The 22,353-nt window shown below is 39.3% G+C and overlaps 1 protein-coding gene across 4 annotated transcripts in view; it reads right to left on the reverse strand.

The window, feature by feature from the left end:
* Positions 1 to 3,034: 3,034 nt before the first annotated feature.
* The window catches only part of tbc1d9 (TBC1 domain family, member 9 (with GRAM domain)), a 73,371-nt gene continuing 54,052 nt past the window's right edge, over positions 3,035 to 22,353 (reverse strand). For 3 of the 4 annotated variants that reach the window (XM_048542649.2, XM_048542641.2, XM_048542660.2), the window contains exons 12-21: positions 21,375 to 21,660; positions 20,698 to 20,827; positions 17,996 to 18,094; positions 17,799 to 17,867; positions 16,697 to 16,937; positions 15,579 to 15,644; positions 13,975 to 14,064; positions 4,603 to 4,671; positions 4,338 to 4,444; positions 3,035 to 4,241 (exon numbers count right to left, since the gene is read on the reverse strand). In XM_048542649.2, the coding sequence (XP_048398606.2) occupies positions 3,558 to 4,241; positions 4,338 to 4,444; positions 4,603 to 4,671; positions 13,975 to 14,064; positions 15,579 to 15,644; positions 16,697 to 16,937; positions 17,799 to 17,867; positions 17,996 to 18,094; positions 20,698 to 20,827; positions 21,375 to 21,660 (1,841 nt within the window). In that variant the 3' untranslated portion in view covers positions 3,035 to 3,557. Of the gene's footprint in view, positions 4,242 to 4,337; positions 4,445 to 4,602; positions 4,672 to 11,541; positions 11,697 to 13,974; positions 14,065 to 15,578; positions 15,645 to 16,696; positions 16,938 to 17,798; positions 17,868 to 17,995; positions 18,095 to 20,697; positions 20,828 to 21,374; positions 21,661 to 22,353 lie in introns of those variants that run through there. The other variant, XM_048542671.2, reaches the window with a different exon arrangement.

A 22,353-nucleotide genomic window follows, 5' to 3' on the forward strand; every position in this document is an offset into this window, starting at 1 on the left:
GCCTCTCCTATAGGCCCACCAAGACCCCCTCCAGTGACATTCTCATTCTGGCACAACTGGTCTTCACCTTCAACAATTCTTCCTTTGCTTTGTAGGAAATGGGAGGGATCAAAGAGGTGATTTTGGGCACCTGCATAGGCCCAAGCTATGCCTGCCTCTTTGTAGGATTCGTGGAACTGTCCCTCATCAACAACTACACCGACACCTTCTATGGTCTCTTTCTCTACTATATTGATAACTGTATCAGTGCTGCCTCGTTCTCTTGAACACATTATAAGAGGATGCTCTGGATGGAGATGGTGTTGTGAAATTTTAGAAAGCTAGAATCGTTCCGAGTCTTAGGCAAAAATATATCAGGGTGCTAATTTCCGAGTTGGGGTGGAAAGAGGTAGACAGCATGAACTAGATATATATGACAGATTTGTGGCTCATGCAGGTTGCTTGAGTTAATTGTCTTCAAACATAACAATTAATCAGCTTTCTGAAACTGAACTTATGGTTTTTGTACATTTGGGGAAAAAAAAGGCAGCATGGTAGCTCAGTGGTTGGCACTGCTACCTCATAGCACCTGGGTTTGATTTCAGCTTGGGCGACTGTATGGGGTTTGCACATTCTCCCCGTCTCTGAGAGTTTTCTTTCACAGTCCAAACATGTTTAGGTTAGGTGGATTGGCTATGCTAAATTGCCCATAGTGTCTAGGGTGGAAAATGTAGAGGTAGGGGTCGGTCTGGGTGGGATGCTCTTTGGAGGGTTGGTGTGGAATAGAGGGTCTGAATGGCCTGCTTCCACACTGAAGGGATTCTGGTGATTCCAAAAGTCGAAGCCTAACAAAGTTCTTTGAACAGGCAAGGTACATTCTTGGAGAGATAGATATCTCTTTGGAGAATGTTAAGACTATATGTTAAAGTTGTAAGAGGGGGCTAAGGTCTGGGAAGCTGTCAAATTGTCATGTCATGTAAATCCCCAGCTCTATCTTTTTGAAAGACAAGCAGATTTCAGTTGGGGAAAAGAACCCTAGTATTTGCAACTTCATTAAGCTGTTTATTGAATGGCTTAAGGGCACATGGGCTGTTTTTGACTTTGCTCTGGGACTTTCAACTTGTAAAAAATGTAATGAAAGAGCAGCAATGAGGTGGGTCTTTCAAACTGAACCTTTATGGAAGCCTCCAAATTCTTTTTGTAGGCAGCAGGCTTGACTCTAGCGGTCACTCTGATCAAAACCATTGACTGCAAACTTGAGACAGCACCCAGGGCAGAATTAGAAATATTCCAGAAATGCAGGTGTGAAAATTTGTTGTCTAAATTCAATTCAATAAAACATGACTACCTTTCACAGACAAATGTTATATCAACTTGTTCAATTTCTAGAGTTAATGTTTCGGGTCACTGGGCCGGAAACATTAACTCTGTTTTCTCCTTCACGGATGCTGCCAGACCTGCTGAACTTTTCCAGCAACTTTGTTTTTTTTCCTGTTTTACAGCATTTGCAGTTTTTTGTTTTTTGTTCAATTTCTATCATTGTAACAGTTATGATCCATTCTATTCAACCTAGTATTACATTTTACCTCTTCTCCCCCCAACCCAAGTGAATCGGCTCTGTGAAGCATTTTTGAAAGATGCACGCTCTGTAAAGTTGTTCCAAAGTGATACTTCTTTTAGTAATTGTGTGCTTCTCACAAGAAAATGCTGCATTGTGTTTAATATTGGTATTGACCAGGGAAATTTAAATCCGTAAGATTCTGCCACGTTGTTGATTTACCACTTGTTAAGGCATTTCCTGACCACGTAATCTAGAGTCTCACAATCCAATATAACCTATCTTTCATGCACTTTGGATAATATGTTGGCAATTATGCAGTAATCTCAGTGCATATTTGCATGTACATGTCCTTTGTTAGTACAACAGACCAAGTTCAGAAGCCAACATCAGACAATATAACATTATAAAGTAATACTGTTGATTTCTGGCTACATTAGCACATAACTCATGCTATTTAATGGACTTTACAGGTGGAAGGAGGGGTGAAATTCAATGCTGATTAGAAAGGTGCTCCAGCGATCACAATAATCTGCTATTTTAAAGCAAATCTCATAATTAATAGGGGGATGGATTTGGAAGAAGCTCCCAATAATTACTGAATGCGTTATTTTCCTTTGTACAAAATGATCAAGAACAGGCTTCAAAATAAGTCCAGCATGGGGAAAAAATTACCTAGATCTAGCATATAAAATGTGAGGCTGGATGAACACAGCAGGCCAAGCAGCATCTCAGGAGCACAAAAGCTGACGTTTCGGGCCTAGGCTCCTGTGCTCCTGAGATGCTGCTTGGCCTGCGGTGTTCATCCAGCCTCACATTTTATTATCTTGGAATTCTCCAGCATCTGCAGTTCCCATTATCTCTAGATCTAGCATAGTCTTCCAGCTCATTTCCAATCACTGGTACCTCGAATGATCCGAGAAACAGTAAACCACGAATGAAAACTACATGTTATCAGCAGCCAATAGCAGCAATGCAAAACATTCATTTAAGGCTGTTTCAGATGACAGTGTGCCTCTGATAGCAGCATTATGGCCTACATGTTTTATCCGAGGAATGGTATAAGATGAAATTTGACTTCCGCACAGAAACAAAGGTTTTTCCTGTCCATCTTATACAATCCACAAAGTGATTGCACACATCTCCCTAGCCACTAGGCAAGCAGTCAGCAACCAAATACAGTTTTTGTACTTCCCTAATGCATCACTCGCTGATCCAACAACCTCTGCATTTTGGCATCTGCAGTGCTTCTAGTTGTTCCAAGGCCCATGTGCTCTGTATATATTGAGTGACCCTCTCCCTGACCAGTGTACTTTGGTCTAAGATATTTCTGTAGTTTCCTCTCTCCATCTATAATTAATTGTCTATAGCTTGTTTCCTGGTTCATTCTTCCATGCAAATATTTTATATAATTAAAGAAAATCCCAACTGGTTTTAGATGCATGGTGAAAACAATATTATAAAATTAACTAGCAGAAATATAAATTTAACCAGTGTTTTAAATTTTATTCTATACATTATTCCTTTAACTTTGTAGATCAAACCATATTCCCAAGAATCCTTTCAAATAACAAAAGGAAAAAGAGGCCAATTTAAAACCACAACTTTGATTTGGAAGCTAAACTGAGAAGAAGTTGTTAGTACGGTATCAAGTATAAAAATGAAATTTCCAGAAATGGTTTCAGTAACAAAGAGACACTAGTTAACATATAAAGTTACAATGAATCATTAGATACAAATGATTAATAAACAAACTTAAACTGTTTTATAAAGCAGCATGAAAATCAAAGTGCAGGTGCTCCAGTTTTCTACAGAATGTATTAAATTAATGTCTCAAGTTCAAAATGCAATGAAAAATGGGGCTTAATATTACTTAATTTACAATACAGATACAGTACACTGGACAATTCGGCTGAAGCTACTGTACACTCAGTTTACTAAATGTTATATTGGTCTATTAGGTAAGTTTTTAATAGGACATTACTTTATGTAACCTGTGGATTAAACAGCAGCAACCACCTCATCCTGAGACTGCAGAGATCTCATAGTCATTCACTGAAGTGGTTGGTTTTCCCATCATTCTAATATTCTTAGCATTTGTAATCCTGGGCATCACTAACCCCGTTTTCTCGAAGTATCTCACCAAAGCATTCTCAGTTAGAAAAGAGGCTAAAAACTGCTCAAAAGTGATAGCCCAATCCTTGTCCATGCTGCCACTCCTGGGAAGAGGGCTTTCATTGTTATTGCGCACAAGCACAGTGTCCTCTGTGATGTCCTCACACTGTAGTTTATCATCGTCATTAGATCCAGCACTCAGAACAGAATATGAGGACATGGAACTATCATCTTTCGTTTCATCATCTGAAATCAACATTGCTGAAGACACTCCATTGTCTTTTGGTGAATCATCATCCAGTTTAATGTCTTGTAGCTCACTAGATGTCACCTTTTCATCAGCAATTGGGCAGAAAGAATCCCCCTGTCCATAATGCAATGGTTGGTTTTCCTTTTTTGAGTGCACTCTGCTGTTGCTATCATCAATTTTGCCTGCTTCCTGTATTGACTGACTGACAAATTGTTTTCCGACTTCACCAATCTCCAAAAGTAAACTAGTTACAGCTGCAGTTGAATGGTACAGTTCTTGCTCATTTGCATCTTCACTGAACATGTTGTACAGAGTTCTACATAGTTCAATGAATTGTTCCTGCAAAGGATCAGGAATAAACATGCAGTTACCATTGGTAATTTGGAAAATACTAATGTTGGTTACAGATTTTGGCATCAAAGGACTGATACCTACTTGATTCAATTTAGGCAGGTCTTTGATGCTCTCTAACTTATGTTCCTTTTCTTGTGCCCACATCCTGATGTAATGTCGGTAATCATGCAAGTTTTGTCGTTTCTCAACTGTAAAAGAACAAATTTCAAAGTTAACAATACGATTGGCAATACCATTTTATTAATACCATTATTGTCCTAATTAAGTATATAAATCCTTCACTTTCAAAATTGGAGTGATTTTTACAAATAAGTCTGCAGAATATCAGGCTACATAACCGATATACCTTTTTCATTTCTCAGGTTTACAGTGACAAAGCCATCTTCTGTTTCATGTTTTGCCCTGGTCTCAACATCTGTAACAATTGAGAATAAATAAATATTGACAAGTTACTATACTTGTTATCAGTTCACTTCAAAGCTATTGGGCAGAATCTTTGAAAAATATCATCAGGATGTCAACAACCCACACAATTAACGGGACACAAATTTTGAAACATTTTCTAATGTTCCCTTTCTCTTTTTCTGCTAATCTTTCTTTCGCTCTCAATATATCTTTCTGTGCCCTACTTGGTCCCACCAAATGTCGGATGCCCTGCTGTCCTTTCTATGCCACTTGTGCCTCACAATACAGCACACCATTTGAGATGTACATTGTCTACCTAATATTGTAAGCTGCAAGATGTCCTGTTCTGACAAACTCTGACCCTTTATGTTCTACAAAAGTTCTACTGTCTAACTAAAGCAATTGTAACCTTTATTAAAAGGTATGTTCTTTAGCGGAATCAACCGCTTTCATGTATTTTTGGCTACCACAATGGAGTTGGCAATACTAACTTTGAATCTCTACAATTCCTCCAGTCACAAAGACAGTACCCACAATAGAGTCAGTACTGCAAAGTTAAGTCCTTTAAATTTATTGTTATGTGAAATAAACAAATAACTTTGATTTATAAAGACTTAATCTATTCAAAATACTGCTCAGATTAATCCCCTTACTTGTGGAATAAGTTTAGTGAACCTTTATTGCACACACTCCAAGTGCACATCTCCCATCTTCAGTAAAGAGATCAAAACTACACCTAGAACCTTTGACATGGACTTACCAAAGCCCCACATAATTGCAGTGACACAACAGACAATACGTGCTGGAGTAGGCCATTCGGCCCTTTCAGCCAGCACATCATTCATTATGATCATGGCTGATCATCCACAATCGGTATCCTGTTCCTGCCTTATCCCCATAACCCTGGATTCCACTATCTTTAAGAGCTCTATCTATCTCTTTCTTGAAACTATCCAGAGACTTGGCCTCCACTGCCTTCTGGGGCAGAGCATTCCATATATCCACCACTCTCTGGGTGAAGAAGTTTTTCCTCAACTCTGTTCTAAATGGCCTACCCCTTATTTTTAAACTGTGTCCTCTGGTTCTGGATTCACCCATCAGCGGAAACATGCTTCCTGCCTCCAGAGTGTCCAATCCCTTAATAATCTTATATGCCTCAATCAGATCCCCTATCATCCTTCTAAACGCAAGTGTATACAAGCCCAGTCGCTCCAATCTTTCAACATATGATAGTCCCGCCATTCCGGGAATTGACCTCGTGAACCTATGCTGCACTCCATCAACAGCAAGAATGTCCTTCCTCAAATTTGGAGACCAAAATTGCACACAATACTCCAGGTACGGTCTCACCAGGGCCATGTACAGCTGCAGAAGGACCTCTTTGCTCCTATATTCAATTCCTCTTGTTATGAAGGCCAGCATGCTATTAGCTTTCTTCACAGCCTGCTGTACCTGCATGCTTGCTTTCATTCACTGATGTATAAGAACACCTAGATCTCATTGTGCTTCCCCTTTACCTAACTTGACTCCATTGAGATAGTAATCTGCCTTCTTGTTCTTGCCACCAAAGTGTATAACCGCACATTTATCCACAATAAACTGCATCTGCCATGTATCCGTCCACTCGCCTAGCCTGTCCAAGTCACCCTGTATTCTCATAACATCCTCCTCACATTTCACACTGCCACCCAACTTTGCGTCATCAGCAAATTTGCTAATATTACTTTTAATGTCTTCGTCTATATCATTAATATATATCGTAAACAGCTGCGGTCCCAGCCCCGAACATTGTGGTACCCCACTGGTCACTGCCTGCCATTCCGAAAGGGACCTGTTTATCACTACTCTTTGCTTCCTGTCAGCTAGGCAATTTTCAATCCAACTCAGTATTTTGCCCCAATACCACGTGCTCTAATTTTGTTCACCAATCTCCTATGCGGGACTTTATCAAAGGCTTTCTGAAAGTCCAGGTACACTACATCCACTGGTTCTCCCTTGTCCATCTTCATAGATACATCCTGAAAAAATTCCAGAAGATTAGTCAAGCACAATTTCCCCTTCATAAATCTATGCTGACTCTGACCTATTCTGTTACTGCTATCCAAATGAGTCGTAATTTCATCTTTTATAATTGACTCCAGCATCTTTCCCACCACTGACGTCAGGCTAACCAGTCTATAATTTCCTGTTTTCTCTCTCCCTCCTTTCTTGAAAAGTGGGACAACATTTGCCACCCTCCAATCCACAGGAACTGATCCTGAATCTATAGAACCTCGGAAAACAATTACCAACAGTCCACAATTTCTAGAGCCACCTCCTTACGTACCCTGGGATGCAGACCATCAGGTCCCGGGGATTTATCGGCCTTCAGACCTAACAGTCTATCCAAAACCATTTCCTGCCTAATATAAATACCCTTCAGTTCATCCATTACCCTAGGTCCTTCAGCCATTATTGCAGCTGGGAGATTACTTGTGTCTTCCCTAGTGAAGACAGATCCAAAGTACCTATTCAACTCTTCTGCCATTTCCTTGTAGCCCATAATAAATTCACCCATTTCTGACTTCAAGGGCCCAATTCTAGTCGTAACCATTTTTTTTTCTTTTCTCATACCTTAAAAAGCTTTTACTATCCTCCTTTATATTTTTGGCCAGCTTTCCTTCATTGTTCATTTTTTCTCTGTGTATTGCCTTTTTAGTTATCCGCTGTTGCTCTTTAAAAGCTTCCCAGTCCTCTGGCTTCCCACTCATCTTTGCTATGTTAGACTTCTTCTCTTTTATCTTTATATAGTCCTTAACTTCCCTCGTCAGCCACGGCCGCCCCCGCCTCCCCTTAGGATCTTTCTTCCTCTTTGGTATGAGCTGATCCTGCGCCTTCTGCATTATATCCAGAAATACCTGCCATTGTTGTTCCACTGCCATCCCTGCTAGGGTAATGTACCACTGAACTTTGGCCAGCTCCTCCCTCATAGCTCTACAGTTCCCTTTGTTCAACTGACACTTCCGATTCTCCCTTCTCCCTCTCAAAATGCAGATTAAAACTTATCATATTATGGTCACTACCTCCTAATGACTCCTTTACTTTGAGGTCCCTGATCAAATTCGGTTCATTGCACAACACCAGATCCAGAATTGCCTCCTCCCTGGTAGGCTCCGGTACAAGCTGTTCTAAGAATCCATCTCGGAGGCACTCCACAAACTCCCTTTCTTGGGGTCCCGTACCATCCTGATTCTCCCAGTAGACCTGCATGTTGAAATCTCCCATAACAACTGTAATGATACTTTTGCGACAGGCCAATTTCAACTCTTGATTCAACTTGCATCCTACATCCTAACTACTATTTGGGGGCCTGTAGATAACTCCTATTAGGTCTTTCTACCCTTAGAATTTCTCAGCTCTATCCATACTGACTCTACATTTCCTGACTCTATGTCCCCCCTTGCAAGGGACTGAATATCATTCCTCACCAACAGGGCCAGCCCACCCCCTCTGCCCACCAGTCTGTCCTTTCGATAGCACATATAGCCTTGAATATTCATTTCCTAGGCCCTGCCCTCTTGAAGCCACGTCTCAGTTATCCCCACAACATCATCCTTGCCAACTTCCAACTGAGCCTCAAGCTCATCCACCTTATTTCGTATGCTTCATGCATTCATATATAATATTCTTAATTTGTTTCTCCCCTCACCCTTCCTATTAATCCCTATTTCACTTGGCTATACTGTACGATCCCTTCTTGAGTTTTCTGCTTTGTTGATTCTGTTGTCCTTCTTAACTTCTCTTATTCTCACTTTCCCTTTAACTTGATTCTTAAATCTCCAGTTTGGCCCCTCTCCCCCGATTACTTAGTTTAAACACACCTGTGTTGCAGTGGCAAACCTGCCTGCCAGAATGCTGATCCTCCACCTAATAAGTTGCAAACCGTCCCTCTTGTACAATTTAATTCTTACCCCAAAACATACCCCAGTGATCCAAGAATTGAAATCCTTGCTTCCGGCACCAGTTCCTCAGCCACACGTTAAAGTCCATTATCTCTCTGTTCCTGCCCTCTCCAGCCCAAGGAACTGGAAGCAAACCAGAGATAACCACCCTGGAAGTCCTGCTTTTCAGCCTTCTTCAGAGTTCTCTGAAGTCCCGCTGTAGAATGCCCCTCCTTTTCTTCCCGATGTCATTAGTGCCGACATGCACCACCACCTCTGGCTCTTCACCTTCACCCTCGAGGATTCTCTGCACTCGATCAGTGATGTCCTGGATCCTGGCACCAGGGAGACAACACACCATCCTCAAATGTCACCTGTTGCCGCAGAAACCCCTGTCAGTCCCTCTCACAATGGAGTCCCCTATTATCACAGCTCTCCGTGATGTCGGACTTCTCAGCTCTGCCTCTACACCAATTTTTGACTCGCAGACTTGTCTACCTCATGGACTGGCAGTGTCATCTGTCTCAACAGTTTCCAAGACAGTCAGCCTGTTTACAATAGGTGCTTCCCCTGGGGTCTCTTGTACTTTATTCATGTCTTCCTTCGTTATCGACATCCCACCTCTCTCTTCAGGTATCCTCGGTGTAATGACGTCGTTGAAGGTCCTGTCCAGAAAATGCTCATTCTCTCGGATGAGCCTGAGGTCATCTAGTTCTTTCTTCAGGGCTGCAACAACCTCCTTCAGAAGCTGAATGGTGTACACACTTACCACAGCTATACGAGCCAGAAACATCATCAGTGTCCCTGACCTCCCATATCATGCATGCAGCACACTGAATCAGCATGGCAGTCATGTCTTCACCCTCTTCAACAGTGGGGTAATCTCCTGACTGAGCCTCTTCGCCGAAAACTCGCACTTTACTTACCAGGCACTCCCCCAACCCTTGTTGTTTGCTGTGAGTCTGTGGACTCTTAATTAGGTTAGAGGAGGAGGGTGGGAGGGAGGCCCTACCGTGTAGGACCTGGGGCTGAGAACACATCTATTTAAATAGCACTCCGCTGCAAGGAGGACCGCTGGCTTCGAGGTAAGTACTTAAATAGCACTCACTTACCTTCCCAACTGCCTCTCTGCCCTGACCTCACGTCCGCCCGGCTCGCGCCGCTCTCCGCTTTTCTCTTTTCTCTTCTATTAATTTCCTTTCATAAAAAGCTGTCATAACATTCATTTTACTAACCGCATGCTACCTACCTACAATTTGTTCCAGGTCCAAAGCTAATACATTTCCCTTTCTTTCAACTTTCTAAAAAAAATTCTAGACTGAATTTTACTTTCTTTGGCAAAGTTTGAGTTGCATTAGTTATTCCACCAAACACACCTTATTATCTCAGAGATAGTAGGAAGTGCCGATGCTGGAGTCGGAGATAGCAAGGTGTGGAGCTGGATGAACACAGCAGGCCAGACAGCATCAGAGGAGCAGGAAAGCTGATGTTTCGGGTCTGGACCCTTCTTCAGAAATGGGGGAGGGGAAGGGGACTCTGAAATAAATAGAGAGGGGGGTCAGGGATGAAGCTCGTAAAGGTGAGTGTAGGTAGGGTGTTGGGCTGGGGGTTGATCAGTGAGGAGGGAAGAGCAGGTAGGTGGGAGAGAAGACGGACAGTTCAATGAGGCGGGGACAGGGACGCTGGTCCTGGGATGGGATTGGGGGTGGGAAGATTTTGAAGCTTGTAAAGTTCACAGAGACCATTGGGCTGTAGGGTTCCAAGGAGGAATATGAGGCACTGTTCCTCCAGCTTTTAGGTGGCATCAATATGACACTGGAGGAGAGCCAGGACAGGCATGTCATCCAAGAAGTGGGAGGGGGAGTTGAAGTGGTTTGCGACGGGGAGATGTTGTCATTTGTTGTGAACTGAGCGTACGTGCTCCACAAAGCAGTCTGAGACTCCAGTTGGTCTCCCCAAATGTAGAGGAGGTACCTGCTTATCTATCTCAACCCTATGGCATCCGTCACATCCACTGTACCACGTGCCATTTCCAGAACAACTCGGCTGTCAGCAGTTACCCTGTAGTTTGCTGGTATCTCTTGCATCCACGGCAATTTTAAAAGCACATGGAGTCCACAGAAAAGCACCAGTCTGGATATTTTGCACCAGGCAATGTAGCCAGAGATTGGCACCACAGCACCTCAGTCTTTTCAGTTGGTGTGGTGCATACACAAGGCTTCATCTTCCCCAAGGACCAGCATTGGAGGCCATGACACCTGACCATATCAGTCTAGTCAGAGGATGCCATCCGGGTTAAAGCAGTCTCAGCAATCTGGAGGAATGCACTACAAAGAAACTCCACCAGCATACGTGCCACCAATTTCTCTTCAACACCTCACATCCACTAACGTCGCTACAGTACCTACCTCCCACCAAAGCTCATACTCTACCCCTCTCTCTAATACCTGCAACACATTCCCTCAATTCTGTCATGCACCCCAATCCCTGATACTACTTATCCTTTATGCTAACCTTGCTTCCTGTCACTCATTCAAATACCTCTCCATCTGCAACAAAAATAATAGCTGTGACTCTCATTTTCAGCTTCCATAACTCCTTCCTCTCAAGAGGTTCTTGTGAGTAGGCTGACTGGAAGAGAAAATAGAAAGAAACGTGCCTCCCTCATTCCATAAGGGCAGAAAGACTCCATACAGGTGACAATCAGCTCTTCAACCCTTATGTATACACAACATCTCAAATTTGACCACCATGACTGACCTACTGTGTCCAAGCTCCTGGACTGATGTCAGAGGCAGCGCTTGACTCACTGTACCATGATGCCTTGACTTGACCAAGGCCCACTGACAATTATGAAAAAATTCCTCCCTTTGCATTTGTATCAAATAGCAAGACAAGACAGATGTAATATGAGCCCAGTAGTTCTAGCTAAGGGGCAAAGCAAGGATGCTGTGAGTACCCAGGTAGGGTCAAAGTGAGTCAGCACTATGACAGTGAGTGAAGAGTTCAAAAATGTTGCTTGGCCCAGTCCATGAGCTGGGTTGATGTACCTGAGCACAAATTGTTCTTGCTGACCATCACCATGATAGTTGCTGCTGCAGTCCAAAGTGCAACACTGAAATACAAAAAGCATCCTCTAAGTGGATTGCAGATGTACCATGAAGGTTCTTAAAGGCTAGTATATATGAGTTCCGATGTCTGTGAACATGAGGTTTATGTGGGCAGTGTTCATGGATTGTCCAATATGGAGGTTATTCAATGTAAGCAGTAAGCTGAATTTGTCATGTACCTGATATCATGGCTGTAGTTTCATGTAAAGTTCTCTCAATGTTTAACTTGTTTGGAGAGTTTGTTAAGATAGAAACTGGATGAGGTTAGCTGGCCCATCAATAAGGCTTTTAATAAGGAAGAATCCCCTATGATTGGCAACTCACCATACCTTAGTGAGTTTCTCACTACACTGCTGGTGAAAAGCATAAAACTTGGAATGAAATATAGATTGGTTTGGTTGACTTATCGTCAAATACCACCACAAATCGTGCTGAAGTCCATTTTGTCCATACATCTATAAAGGTTCTGCCCTTTGTTTTCATATCCTTTCCTACCCAAGTCAATAACTTCATAGTTCATACTGTGGCGAAAATATCTGGCACCTTCCTTCCCAATCACTTTATCTTAATTTGATTAAAGTTTTTGTATCCTCCTTGCAACTTACTTTCCCACTTAACATTATCATCAGGAAATACACTACTCTCAATTCCTTCAACCAAGTCATTTTAGATGCCAAGTACGAATCATTGTAGCACACCACTAGCAAGAGATTGCCAACATGAAAATGACATATTCATTCCAACTCTGCTGTCTGTTCATTAACCAATCTTCTAATCAATATTATACCTACACTCTGTGGGCATGTTATGCAACAATCCACGTGTGGCACAGCAAATGGCTTTTGAAAATCCAAATATACAAATTGCACTGATTTTATTCTTCTACTCCACTAATAGTTTCATTCTCAAAAATCTTCAGATATGTCAAAACACAGCTTCTCTTTCAAACTCCACCAACTAAATCACACTATAATTTTCTAAGTACCCCGATTGAAAACCCTAATCGTTTTCCGAATAAAATCATTAACGGATTTCAGTGTTTCCTGCCAAGTGTTGGCACAATCACTGCCCTGTAGCTCCCAGTTTTCTCTTCTTTCTTTGAATGATGAGTGGCACTTGATCCCTTCTGATCCATAGTGCTGTCCAAGAATATTACATTGAAAATTTTGGAAGATCACACTTGTGCATTCCTCATCTCAATATCCACTTCTATTAGAATCTTAGAATATAGGCAAACAAGTCAATGGAACTTCAGTTTTCAATTCCATTACTTTATCCAGTTTGTTTTACTAATTAAAATTAATTACTTTCATATTCATCATTCACATTACAACCTTGCCTCCCCACCATCTCCAATATGGTTTTGTGTGTCTACTTCTACTGGAGGCAGAAAAATATTTGTTTATTGTCTCTGCTATTTCCATAATCCTCATTATAAATGCCCCTGGCCCAGTATCTAAGGGATTCTCATTTATCTTCACTATGCTCTTCATTTACACATAGCTCTTGCATTTTATTTTTATAATTCTGGCTGGTTTACACTTGTTCTTTTAATCATCCCCTATCGGTTTTTTGGTCACCCATTGCTCATATCTGCCATTCTCTCTTCATAGATGCTGTCAAATCTGTTGACTACTTCCAGCTTTTTTTAAATTGCCATTTCAGATTTCCAGCTTCCATGGCATTTTCCACAAAGCAAACTTTGTCTTTTCAGCATTAGTAGGGTTTTACAGAAATGACTGACGTCCAGCACCCTGAAAATCACCTTGGATTTGAACTACAATGGCATTGTTGATGATAAATTGGAGCTGATGCCGCTTTGTAATCACCAGAATTAATCTATCCACAAATGTGTTATTTGGTTCCTAAAGAGATAAAGTCTAATTGCTTCAAATCTACTTAAGCCTGAGGTACAGTGTATTTAGGCTCCTATTATATTCCACCAAATGTCAAAAACCAAGTCAAATCCTTGAATAATATCTATCAGCAGAGCACACGTTCAGTGGAACATATCTGAAACTAAGGATCCATGTGGAATTCCATCCCAACTGCAATCAATTTACTTATCAACTATCAGCTTTTCTTGTTTCATTACTGAAACAAAAAAGCTAAATTTCAGAAGAATGCTACTTTTATTCAGCAAACATGAATTGATCCTGTAAACTGTCTGTAATCATGCGTTCCCTTTTGTAGTCCTGTTTATCAATTCAATTTGATCCATAACACAAAATCTCTCATCTTGACTTAAATATATATGAACAAATGCAAAACAAACAAACTTACCTTGTACAGTTTCAGGCGTTACATCTTCAAAGAAGTATTGCGTAGCTTCAAATGCAGAATCAGGGTCCTCTTGCTCATTGAAAAATGGTTCTATGAACAGTAACGAAGGAACAAAATAAGCATTTGTGTTTTGTTTTCAAAAAATTTAGAGGTTACTTTTTAAGCAGAAAAGATGTCTTTGCAACAAGTAGAATACAGATAGCCACAGAAACAGAAGTTACTGGAAAGTTTGTGATCAGAGATAATGGGAAGTGCAGATGCTGGAGAATCCAAGATAACAAAGTGTGAAGCTGGATGACCACAGCAGGCCAAGCAGCATCTCAGGAGCACAAAAGCTGACGTTTCGGACCTAGACCCTTCAACAGAAAAGTGTCTAGGCCTGAAACGTCAGCTTTTGTGCTCCTGAGATGCTGCTTGGCCTGCTGTGTTCCTCCAGCTTCACACTTTGTTAGTGGAAAGTTTAGCAGGTCTGGCAGCATCTATAAAGCGGAATCAAAATTAACATTTCAGGTGACCTTTCCTCAGAAATGATGGTAGCTAAGAAAATGTTGGTTTACATGCAGAAGATAGGGTGGGAGAAGGGAGTAAGGAGTAAACAATAAGCAAGGATAGAGCCCAAAAAGAGAGAACAATTGGACAAAGGAGTTGATAATGATCTGGCTGGTGGGGTGAATAACTGAATGTCCTCTGACTTTGATTTGACTTAACTGAAATTTTTAGTTCTGAAAACTTTAGGCTCTGTAATAAAATCTTAAAAGGCAAAAGGGGCATTTGTGCTGGATAATGGGGTGATAATGACTGGGAAATGGTGGTAAGATTCAGTCTCATTCCATGTACACTATAGAGGGCAATTGTTTTATGCTGTGCAAGAAAGATTGGTGCACAGATTTCCTCTTAATTCTAAGTAGGACCTACTATTTTTGAATTCTTACCAAATCCCCAGCAGGTCCATGGAAGCTTCAGTGTGCCTCAAGTTGTCCCATCACAGAAGACCTGCACATTTTTCATGCAAAATGTTTTTGTTTTATTTTCAATTTACCCATTGGTAAAATGGTAAGTGGGCCTCTTCCGAAATGAAACTATGCCAGTATAACATGCACAAATTTAGATTGCGGGAGGAAACGCATGCAGACATAGGGAAAACATGCAAATTCCACACAGTCACCTGAGGTTGAAATCTGAGGTCCCTAGTGTTGTGATGCACCGTGCACAAGTGGTAAACTAAGAAATTTCCAAAAAATAAATACACACAAGCCTATAATGAAATTGAAAGGTTTTTGCACAGTGATTTAAAATGTTCTTCCCCAATGGAATATCCTACGTGTAGGATACCTATTAATTTTATGCAATTTCTTCTCTGGGGTATTTTTCCATTCTGGCTTGGCAAATTCAAGCCACATCAGGGAAACGACCAGTCACTAATCATTTCCTTTTGAAGAACAGATTAGGATTTTGTGCATAAAGTGGGAAAACATGGAAGACTTTAGAACATTATTGAATGAAAATTATTTTAATTCTTATATTTGTTTTAAAAGTTTCCTTCCGTTATGAAGCCGTGATTGAATAATTTTCTCATTAGAACTTGACTACATAAAATTTCTTACCTGGAAGCACATGTATCTTATACAACAATTTTAATTTTTCTACAAGATCCGCATGGCACATCGTACCTATGAAAACAAATCACAGAAAATCTAAATTAAAAGAGTTCAAAAGATTAAATACTCAATTAAACCCAATATTCACTGTTCTGCTGTAGTGTTTGGATTTCTTCCAATTTGATTTAGGCTCTTTTTATAGTTATAAGCTATTACAATAAAACACTACTGCAGTGTTTCCCAGGAAGGGAAAGCATTTCATCTATAGGCTTCTATTTAAAAAGTATCCACCTAGCTTTGTCAGGAAAGAATTCAGGACTAAAAGTTCAGGCACTTGGGTCATGCTCATTATTTAAAAAAAAACACTACACATTTAAAAGGAGCGTTACATATGTTAGAACTTGGCTGGAGTTCCAGAGAAGCCATTGATCCATTGGAGATTGCAAACCCAAAACTTTAGCTACCAACCCCACTAGGGTTTGCAACCTGCAGTTTGGGAAGTCCTCCACTAAAATTTAAATGAAAGCAATACACAATGTTCTATCCATATAAAGTGTTATTATTTCAAGAACATAAGTAAGTTTCTATGAAATAATTGGAGAAATCATTGAACTAAACACAAGAAAAGCAGTAATATAAAAAGGTACAATAACCGATTTCGGGAAGATAGCTTTATGTGTTTGTTCTTTCTTTAATCTTATTATTTCTCCCCCCAACTCCATGGCAGCCATTTGTTATTCACAGCTTTATGTTGGCTAGACTGCAATAATTCCAAAGTAATAATCAAATCTGCTCACCATGGCAAAGCTCATAGTCAATCTCAGTATCAAGCACATTTCCCTCAAAATGTTGTTCTATCACACTGCACATGGTAACAAGTTGGCATATCAAACAATGGGCAATTGTAAGTACATGTGGAATTATTATCTTGATTACTTTCTTTAAATTCTTAATGTGGAAACATGAACAGAATCTTCAGTTGTTTACTTTCTTCTTTTCCAAACTCTCTCACCAGCAGATACTATTTCATTTAAAAACACTTTCCATTTACCAATTGAAGTTTCAGTATAGTGACACTGCAAACCTTCCAACATAATGAATGGAAAATAAATCTTTTTACTTACTTAATCCTGTGACAAATTCTTTGAAGTTTATTAAAGAGTCTCCATTCTCATCAAGTAGTCGGAATAAGCGTGCAGCTAGTATATCAGAATGTGCACCACATGACCAGGGGAAAAGAAGTGTAAACAATCCTTTGAATTGTTCAAAGTCAATACGATATTGTTCAAGATAAGGCAGACTAGGATCATGACGTTCTATAGCATTGCTGTTTCCACCCCAGTAACAACTGGTGAGATGTTCAGCCTAAAAGATGATAAAAAAATTTACAGAGTTTACAATTTTCAAGTGGCGAATATAAAAATACAGAGTATGTTTAAAAAGACTAATTTTAGTGGCTAACAAAAAAAAAAGTTGTATGGCAAATGGTGAAATTATTAAGCAGGTCTGGCAACATTGATGGAGAGGGAACAAGAATGGATAGTTATGTCCACAATATACAAGTACCTAAGTTCTGGAAATACCTTTCTACCTTACGGTTTTCTTTTTAAGACACTCTTTAAAATGTAACTCTGATCAAATTTTTGCCTTAAAGTGACTAGGTGTCAAGTTTCACTTTGTAATGCTCCTTGGAACATCTTACGGGTTAAAAGTACTAAATAAATAGAAATTGGTATTGCGTATAACACCAAATGATAGCAGATACAAGTTGTTTATTCAATACGGACATAATTGAGGAATCCCCCCCCAGGAATCCTGGGGAATTACTACATAGATGAACAAGTTATTCAAAACATGTGGCGAGATGCTCAGCCTAAAAATTAGAAAGCTTAGCAAGTTAAACAATTTTAAATTGTGTCACAATCTCTACAGCTCAGTTTCCTGACTGGAATAAAGCAGAGCTCGATACTTGAAGCAAGAAAAATAAACTGAAATCATTCAGGTAGTGGTATTTGTGCCTTTTTATTTGGTACAAGTCTCAGTTACACTAAAGTAGTAACTTTAACTCTGCACTTTTGGAAGCAGTTCCACTTTATAGATAAGGGGCACTAGATGGTATTTATGTGTACATCAGCTTTACACAATATTATGAACAAAGATGACAACTGATAAAACAAAAAAAAGTTCATATGCTAACTGGGACATGAGCATCAAAAAGCTGATTACCTTGAAAAGGACATACAGTTCTTCCAGTTCATCAATTGTAAATGACGTGTCTGTCACAATAGCTCGAACCTGGATATTTTAAAAAAAGCAAAGCATATATTCAGGAAAAAAGCAAATATATTTTGTACTCTCGTATTGAAACAAAATGAGAAACTACAAAATCAATCAATTTGGAATACGTGTATTACTGCACTCACTACATTACGCTTTGTTGTATCTTCAAGAGTCTGAATCACTCGTAGTCGCTGCTTAAAGCGCATCTGCTCGATCACATCTGCTCTGATGCTACCAAATTTCTGAAAAAATAAACACACAAATATAGTGTATATTATTACTTATAAAATAATCCTGCATTATTGTCTACGGAAGTTACATTTCACACAAATAGAATTTAAATCCGTTCCACACACTTTCTAAAGTAGAGAAACAAAACAAATTTGCAATTAGTCATAAGCACTTCACCGATGCGGAGGCATGAAATATCAAAAATTTAGGTTAATTTGATGGAAAAAGCTTCATTTTTCATCAATTCTTCTAATCTTTGACCAATGTTAAATACAGTAATGTCTTAATTTTAAAGATGTTTAAAACTTAAAGCATTGAGATTGTGTTTGTTGGAAAACAAGAGTGATTGAACTTTATATTTTTCTTTGTGGTGCAGAAAATTCACTAGCTCATGATTTGAGGAAAAAATCTCAACGAGTTGTCAATATAAATGACAAGACATATGCAAGAACTGCCAATGCAAGCACAGCCTTCAGGAAACACCAATGTGGGAATGAAGAGTAAATCAGCCTGCCAAATTGGAAGTTTACAGGGTAACAGTTTTGCTTTTGTACTCTACAAGACATGGACCAATATATCATGTGTACCAGCTGCATAGCAAGAAGTTCAACTACTTTAACTTGAGCCATCTTCAGAATCTTAGAGATCAAATGACAAAAAACAGTTCCAGACAATGAGGTGCTCACTCCGCCAAGCATTCATACCATATTGAAATGTTCACAAATTAGTTAGGCGTCAAGTAATCAGAATACCTGACAAATTGTCTACTGAAGTAAATCTTCAGTGGAGAGCCTTACTGAAATAAGGAAGAACACATCCATGTGCTATTATTTCTGACCTTGGGGTATATCAAAACACTTTATAGTCAATTAATTATTTCCAGGGGGTAATGAATAATGTAGACAAATGAAGGAACCAATTTGCACACAGCAATGTCCCAAAAACAGGGAATAAATTAATGACCAGTTAATTTTTTGGAGATATTGGTTGGGGGTGGGGAGGTGAACATTTGGGAAACCACGTGTACCTTACTCTTCTCTATATACCCACCAAAAGAAAGTCCCTGGGATTTTAACATCCACTTTAAAAAAAATGCAACATGCTCTGAATTATAGATATCAGAGATAATGGGAACTGCAGATGCTGGAGAATCCAAGATAATAAAGTGTGAAGCTGGATGAACTGAATTATAATTCATTTGAAAGGTAGCACTCATACGAGACCTTCAGTATGGTAATAGAGTTTTCTAAACTTAAGCAGTACTCCTATGCAAACCTGGTAGCTTACATCTTAGCATGGCCAATCTGTCATTGGCTCTTAGAACTCAAGCTATTTTGAAAGAGGAATCACTATCCTGCACATGGAAATATCAATTCTGTAAACTGCACAGAAGTTTGGTACAGAGATTATTAAGATAATGGCTTTCTATATAGCCAGATGTTCAGAATCAAAATGTCAGAAGATAAATCTAAAATAACAGAAAACAGTCAGTCAGTCAGTTAAATGAAAAACAGATATCTAGACACTATATTCTCTTTATTGTTTCCCAAATGCTTCTGCAGGAAGGACAGGGTTTTGGACAGAGCTGAGACTACAAACTAAAATTAGCAGTTATTTATCCATATACTGGCTTTCATTTTGAAAACATCCAATTTTTGTACACTTTGGGTGGCCTGTGAGCCAACTCAGCATTCTTCAAAGCAGCTTAGCTGAAATGAAGATGGGAGTTTCATTACACTGATCTCAATGAGGCATTTCTGCTGTATTAAGTTGTCCAAATTACAGCTTTATGATGTGCTGCAAGGAAAAGTCAGAGAGACAGACAACATATCTCTTAGGTAAAACACAAACATTTGAAGCTTTGGGACTAGGGAAAAAAACAAGGAGGCTGGACTAGTTTTGGACTCTTCTAGTAAATCGGTAAGACAAATAATGGTCTTTTCCTGAACAAGCAAAAATGTTCACTTAAGGTCTTTTAGTGTCATTTGTAAGTTTCAGATACACTGCCAATTAATTTGGTGACATCATTGTGATGCCTTTATACCTTTATGATATAAATTATTTTGCAGTATACCAACAGATGCCTGTTAGCTAAAAGGCATAAATCAAGACAGTACATTTTCAGTACGTTGCAGTGAAGTTTCACGGTCAACTGAAACCACATGACTTCACCAAATTGAATTTAGCACACAGGAGCTACTCTTAACACTTCTGGTTTAAATTGATATTAGGAAGTACAAGAAGCATACTTTATGTGGAAAATTGCTGGTTCTCTATGCTTACTTCAATCTTTAAGTTAAAACTAGACTGAAAGTAACAAACTTGGAAAAAACGATCAATTTTGATGATTACAGCACTATCAACAATTGTCACAGAATCGCCTGGCCTTTCCTCAATTCAGTCCAAGTGCAATTATAAGTCATTTTGTCAAGCTTTTCTCATTATAAAGAAAGGGTTTTATTCCCCTTTTTGTTGAATTTTGATCATCCTCCTCTTCAAATGCGATTGAAGAAGTTCTACATCAATAACATTCAATTCAACTCTTCCAACATGAAAAGACCCTTCACTCAAATCAAATATCGTATTAGAGAAGACTGACCACACTTTTACTCACATCATATGAGCTCCTGATTAATTTGAAAACATCAACTTCAGGGTAAGGATCCCCATCATCACTAAGAAGAGAATGAAGATGAGGGATGGGTGGCAATGTGCTGTCCTTGTTCGTCACACTGTCCAAATATCTACAGAACCGAAAGAGTTCATGTTGTGAATGCTTTACTGATAAATGGCTAGTACAGATCAATTAATAAAGATGTTTTCTTGGAAGCCAAAAGTTAAAATTATTACAGCCTTAGAGCATTTAAAAAAATAATTTCTCTTGGGACATTGAAGGCATTATACATAATGCAGTAATTTCTTCCCATGCATTATATAAGTTTTACAATGAAAAGAACATGTATGCAAGGTTCATTAATGTATTTTAAACTGGTATGAATACAAACAGAAATTACAATAACAGAATCTAAACAACGTTCTGCTTTAATCAATTCTAAGAAGAATTATTTGGTACCCGATCATTTCTTTTGTCAGGTGAAACTGAACCACAAGCATTAATATGAATTATTAGACATGGGAATCTTGCTAAAGATTGCAAAAATGTATCTACTTTTAACATAATCTGTAAGAAATTCTCTGGAATCAAGTTTTTGAAATTTTATTTACCCAATTTAGTGTAGAATTATTATAACACAATAATTAAAAATCAAACAGTAAATAAAATGAACTCACTTTCCAAGTATAGTCATAGCCTCTCCATCATCCTTACAATTCAACAACTTGTCAATATTAGCATCCAATACAGCAAGAGCAAGTTGAAAGATCACTTTAATTCCCTCAAAGAAGAAACAGTCTACAACAACAACAGCACTCTCAAAAGGCATCACACTGAGGAAGAGTGTGAGGAACCAGGAAAGCGAGATGGTGGATATAACACCCAAATACTGCATACAATCATAAAGTCGTGGCACATAATCCCTGGTAAGCTCTTCAAACACACCTTGATCCACCAATGCCCCTAGAGAAAGGAGCAGAAAACAATATTAAATATTGAAAATAACTGGTTAAATTCCCATTAAAAGAAAATAATTTTTCAAGCTTTTACATTAGTGTAACTGTGTTTTTAAAATCTTACTGGTCTTCCCAAGAGATAAAAATGTTTGGAATGAAAATCATCATGTATAGGGCATGATATCAATCTTTTTAAAAAAAAATATATGGGACTGGCTAGGTCAGCCTTTTCCAGTCCTGACACTTCTATAAGCAAGGGATGAACAAAACAAAAATATATTAAAAACACAAGTGAATTGATTAAATCAATGCAAGTAATAGGAAAACATACAGTAAAAATATTGGTAGAACCAAAATGACAAAAAAAAGGTGGTAGCTCAGTGGTTGGCACAATGTCAGAGACCCGGGTTCAATTCCAGCCCTTGGACAACTGTCTATGTGGAGTTTGCACATTCTCCCAATGCCGTTGTGGGTTGCCTCTGGGTGCTCCAGTTTCCTCTCAGTCCAAAAATCTGCAGGTAAGGTGGTCTGACCATGCAAAATTGTTGATGGTGTCCATAGATGTGCAGGTTCGGTGGATTAGCAATGAGATTTGGAGGGTCGCAGGGATAAGGTATGGGGATGGACCTGGGAGGAATGCTCTTCGAGGGTGGCCATGTGGACTCACTGGCCTGCTTCAACACCTCGGGAAAGCTATGAT

The sequence above is a fragment of the Stegostoma tigrinum genome, chromosome 1 (assembly GCF_030684315.1).
Source record: "Stegostoma tigrinum isolate sSteTig4 chromosome 1, sSteTig4.hap1, whole genome shotgun sequence".
Lineage (NCBI taxonomy): Eukaryota > Metazoa > Chordata > Chondrichthyes > Orectolobiformes > Stegostomatidae > Stegostoma > Stegostoma tigrinum.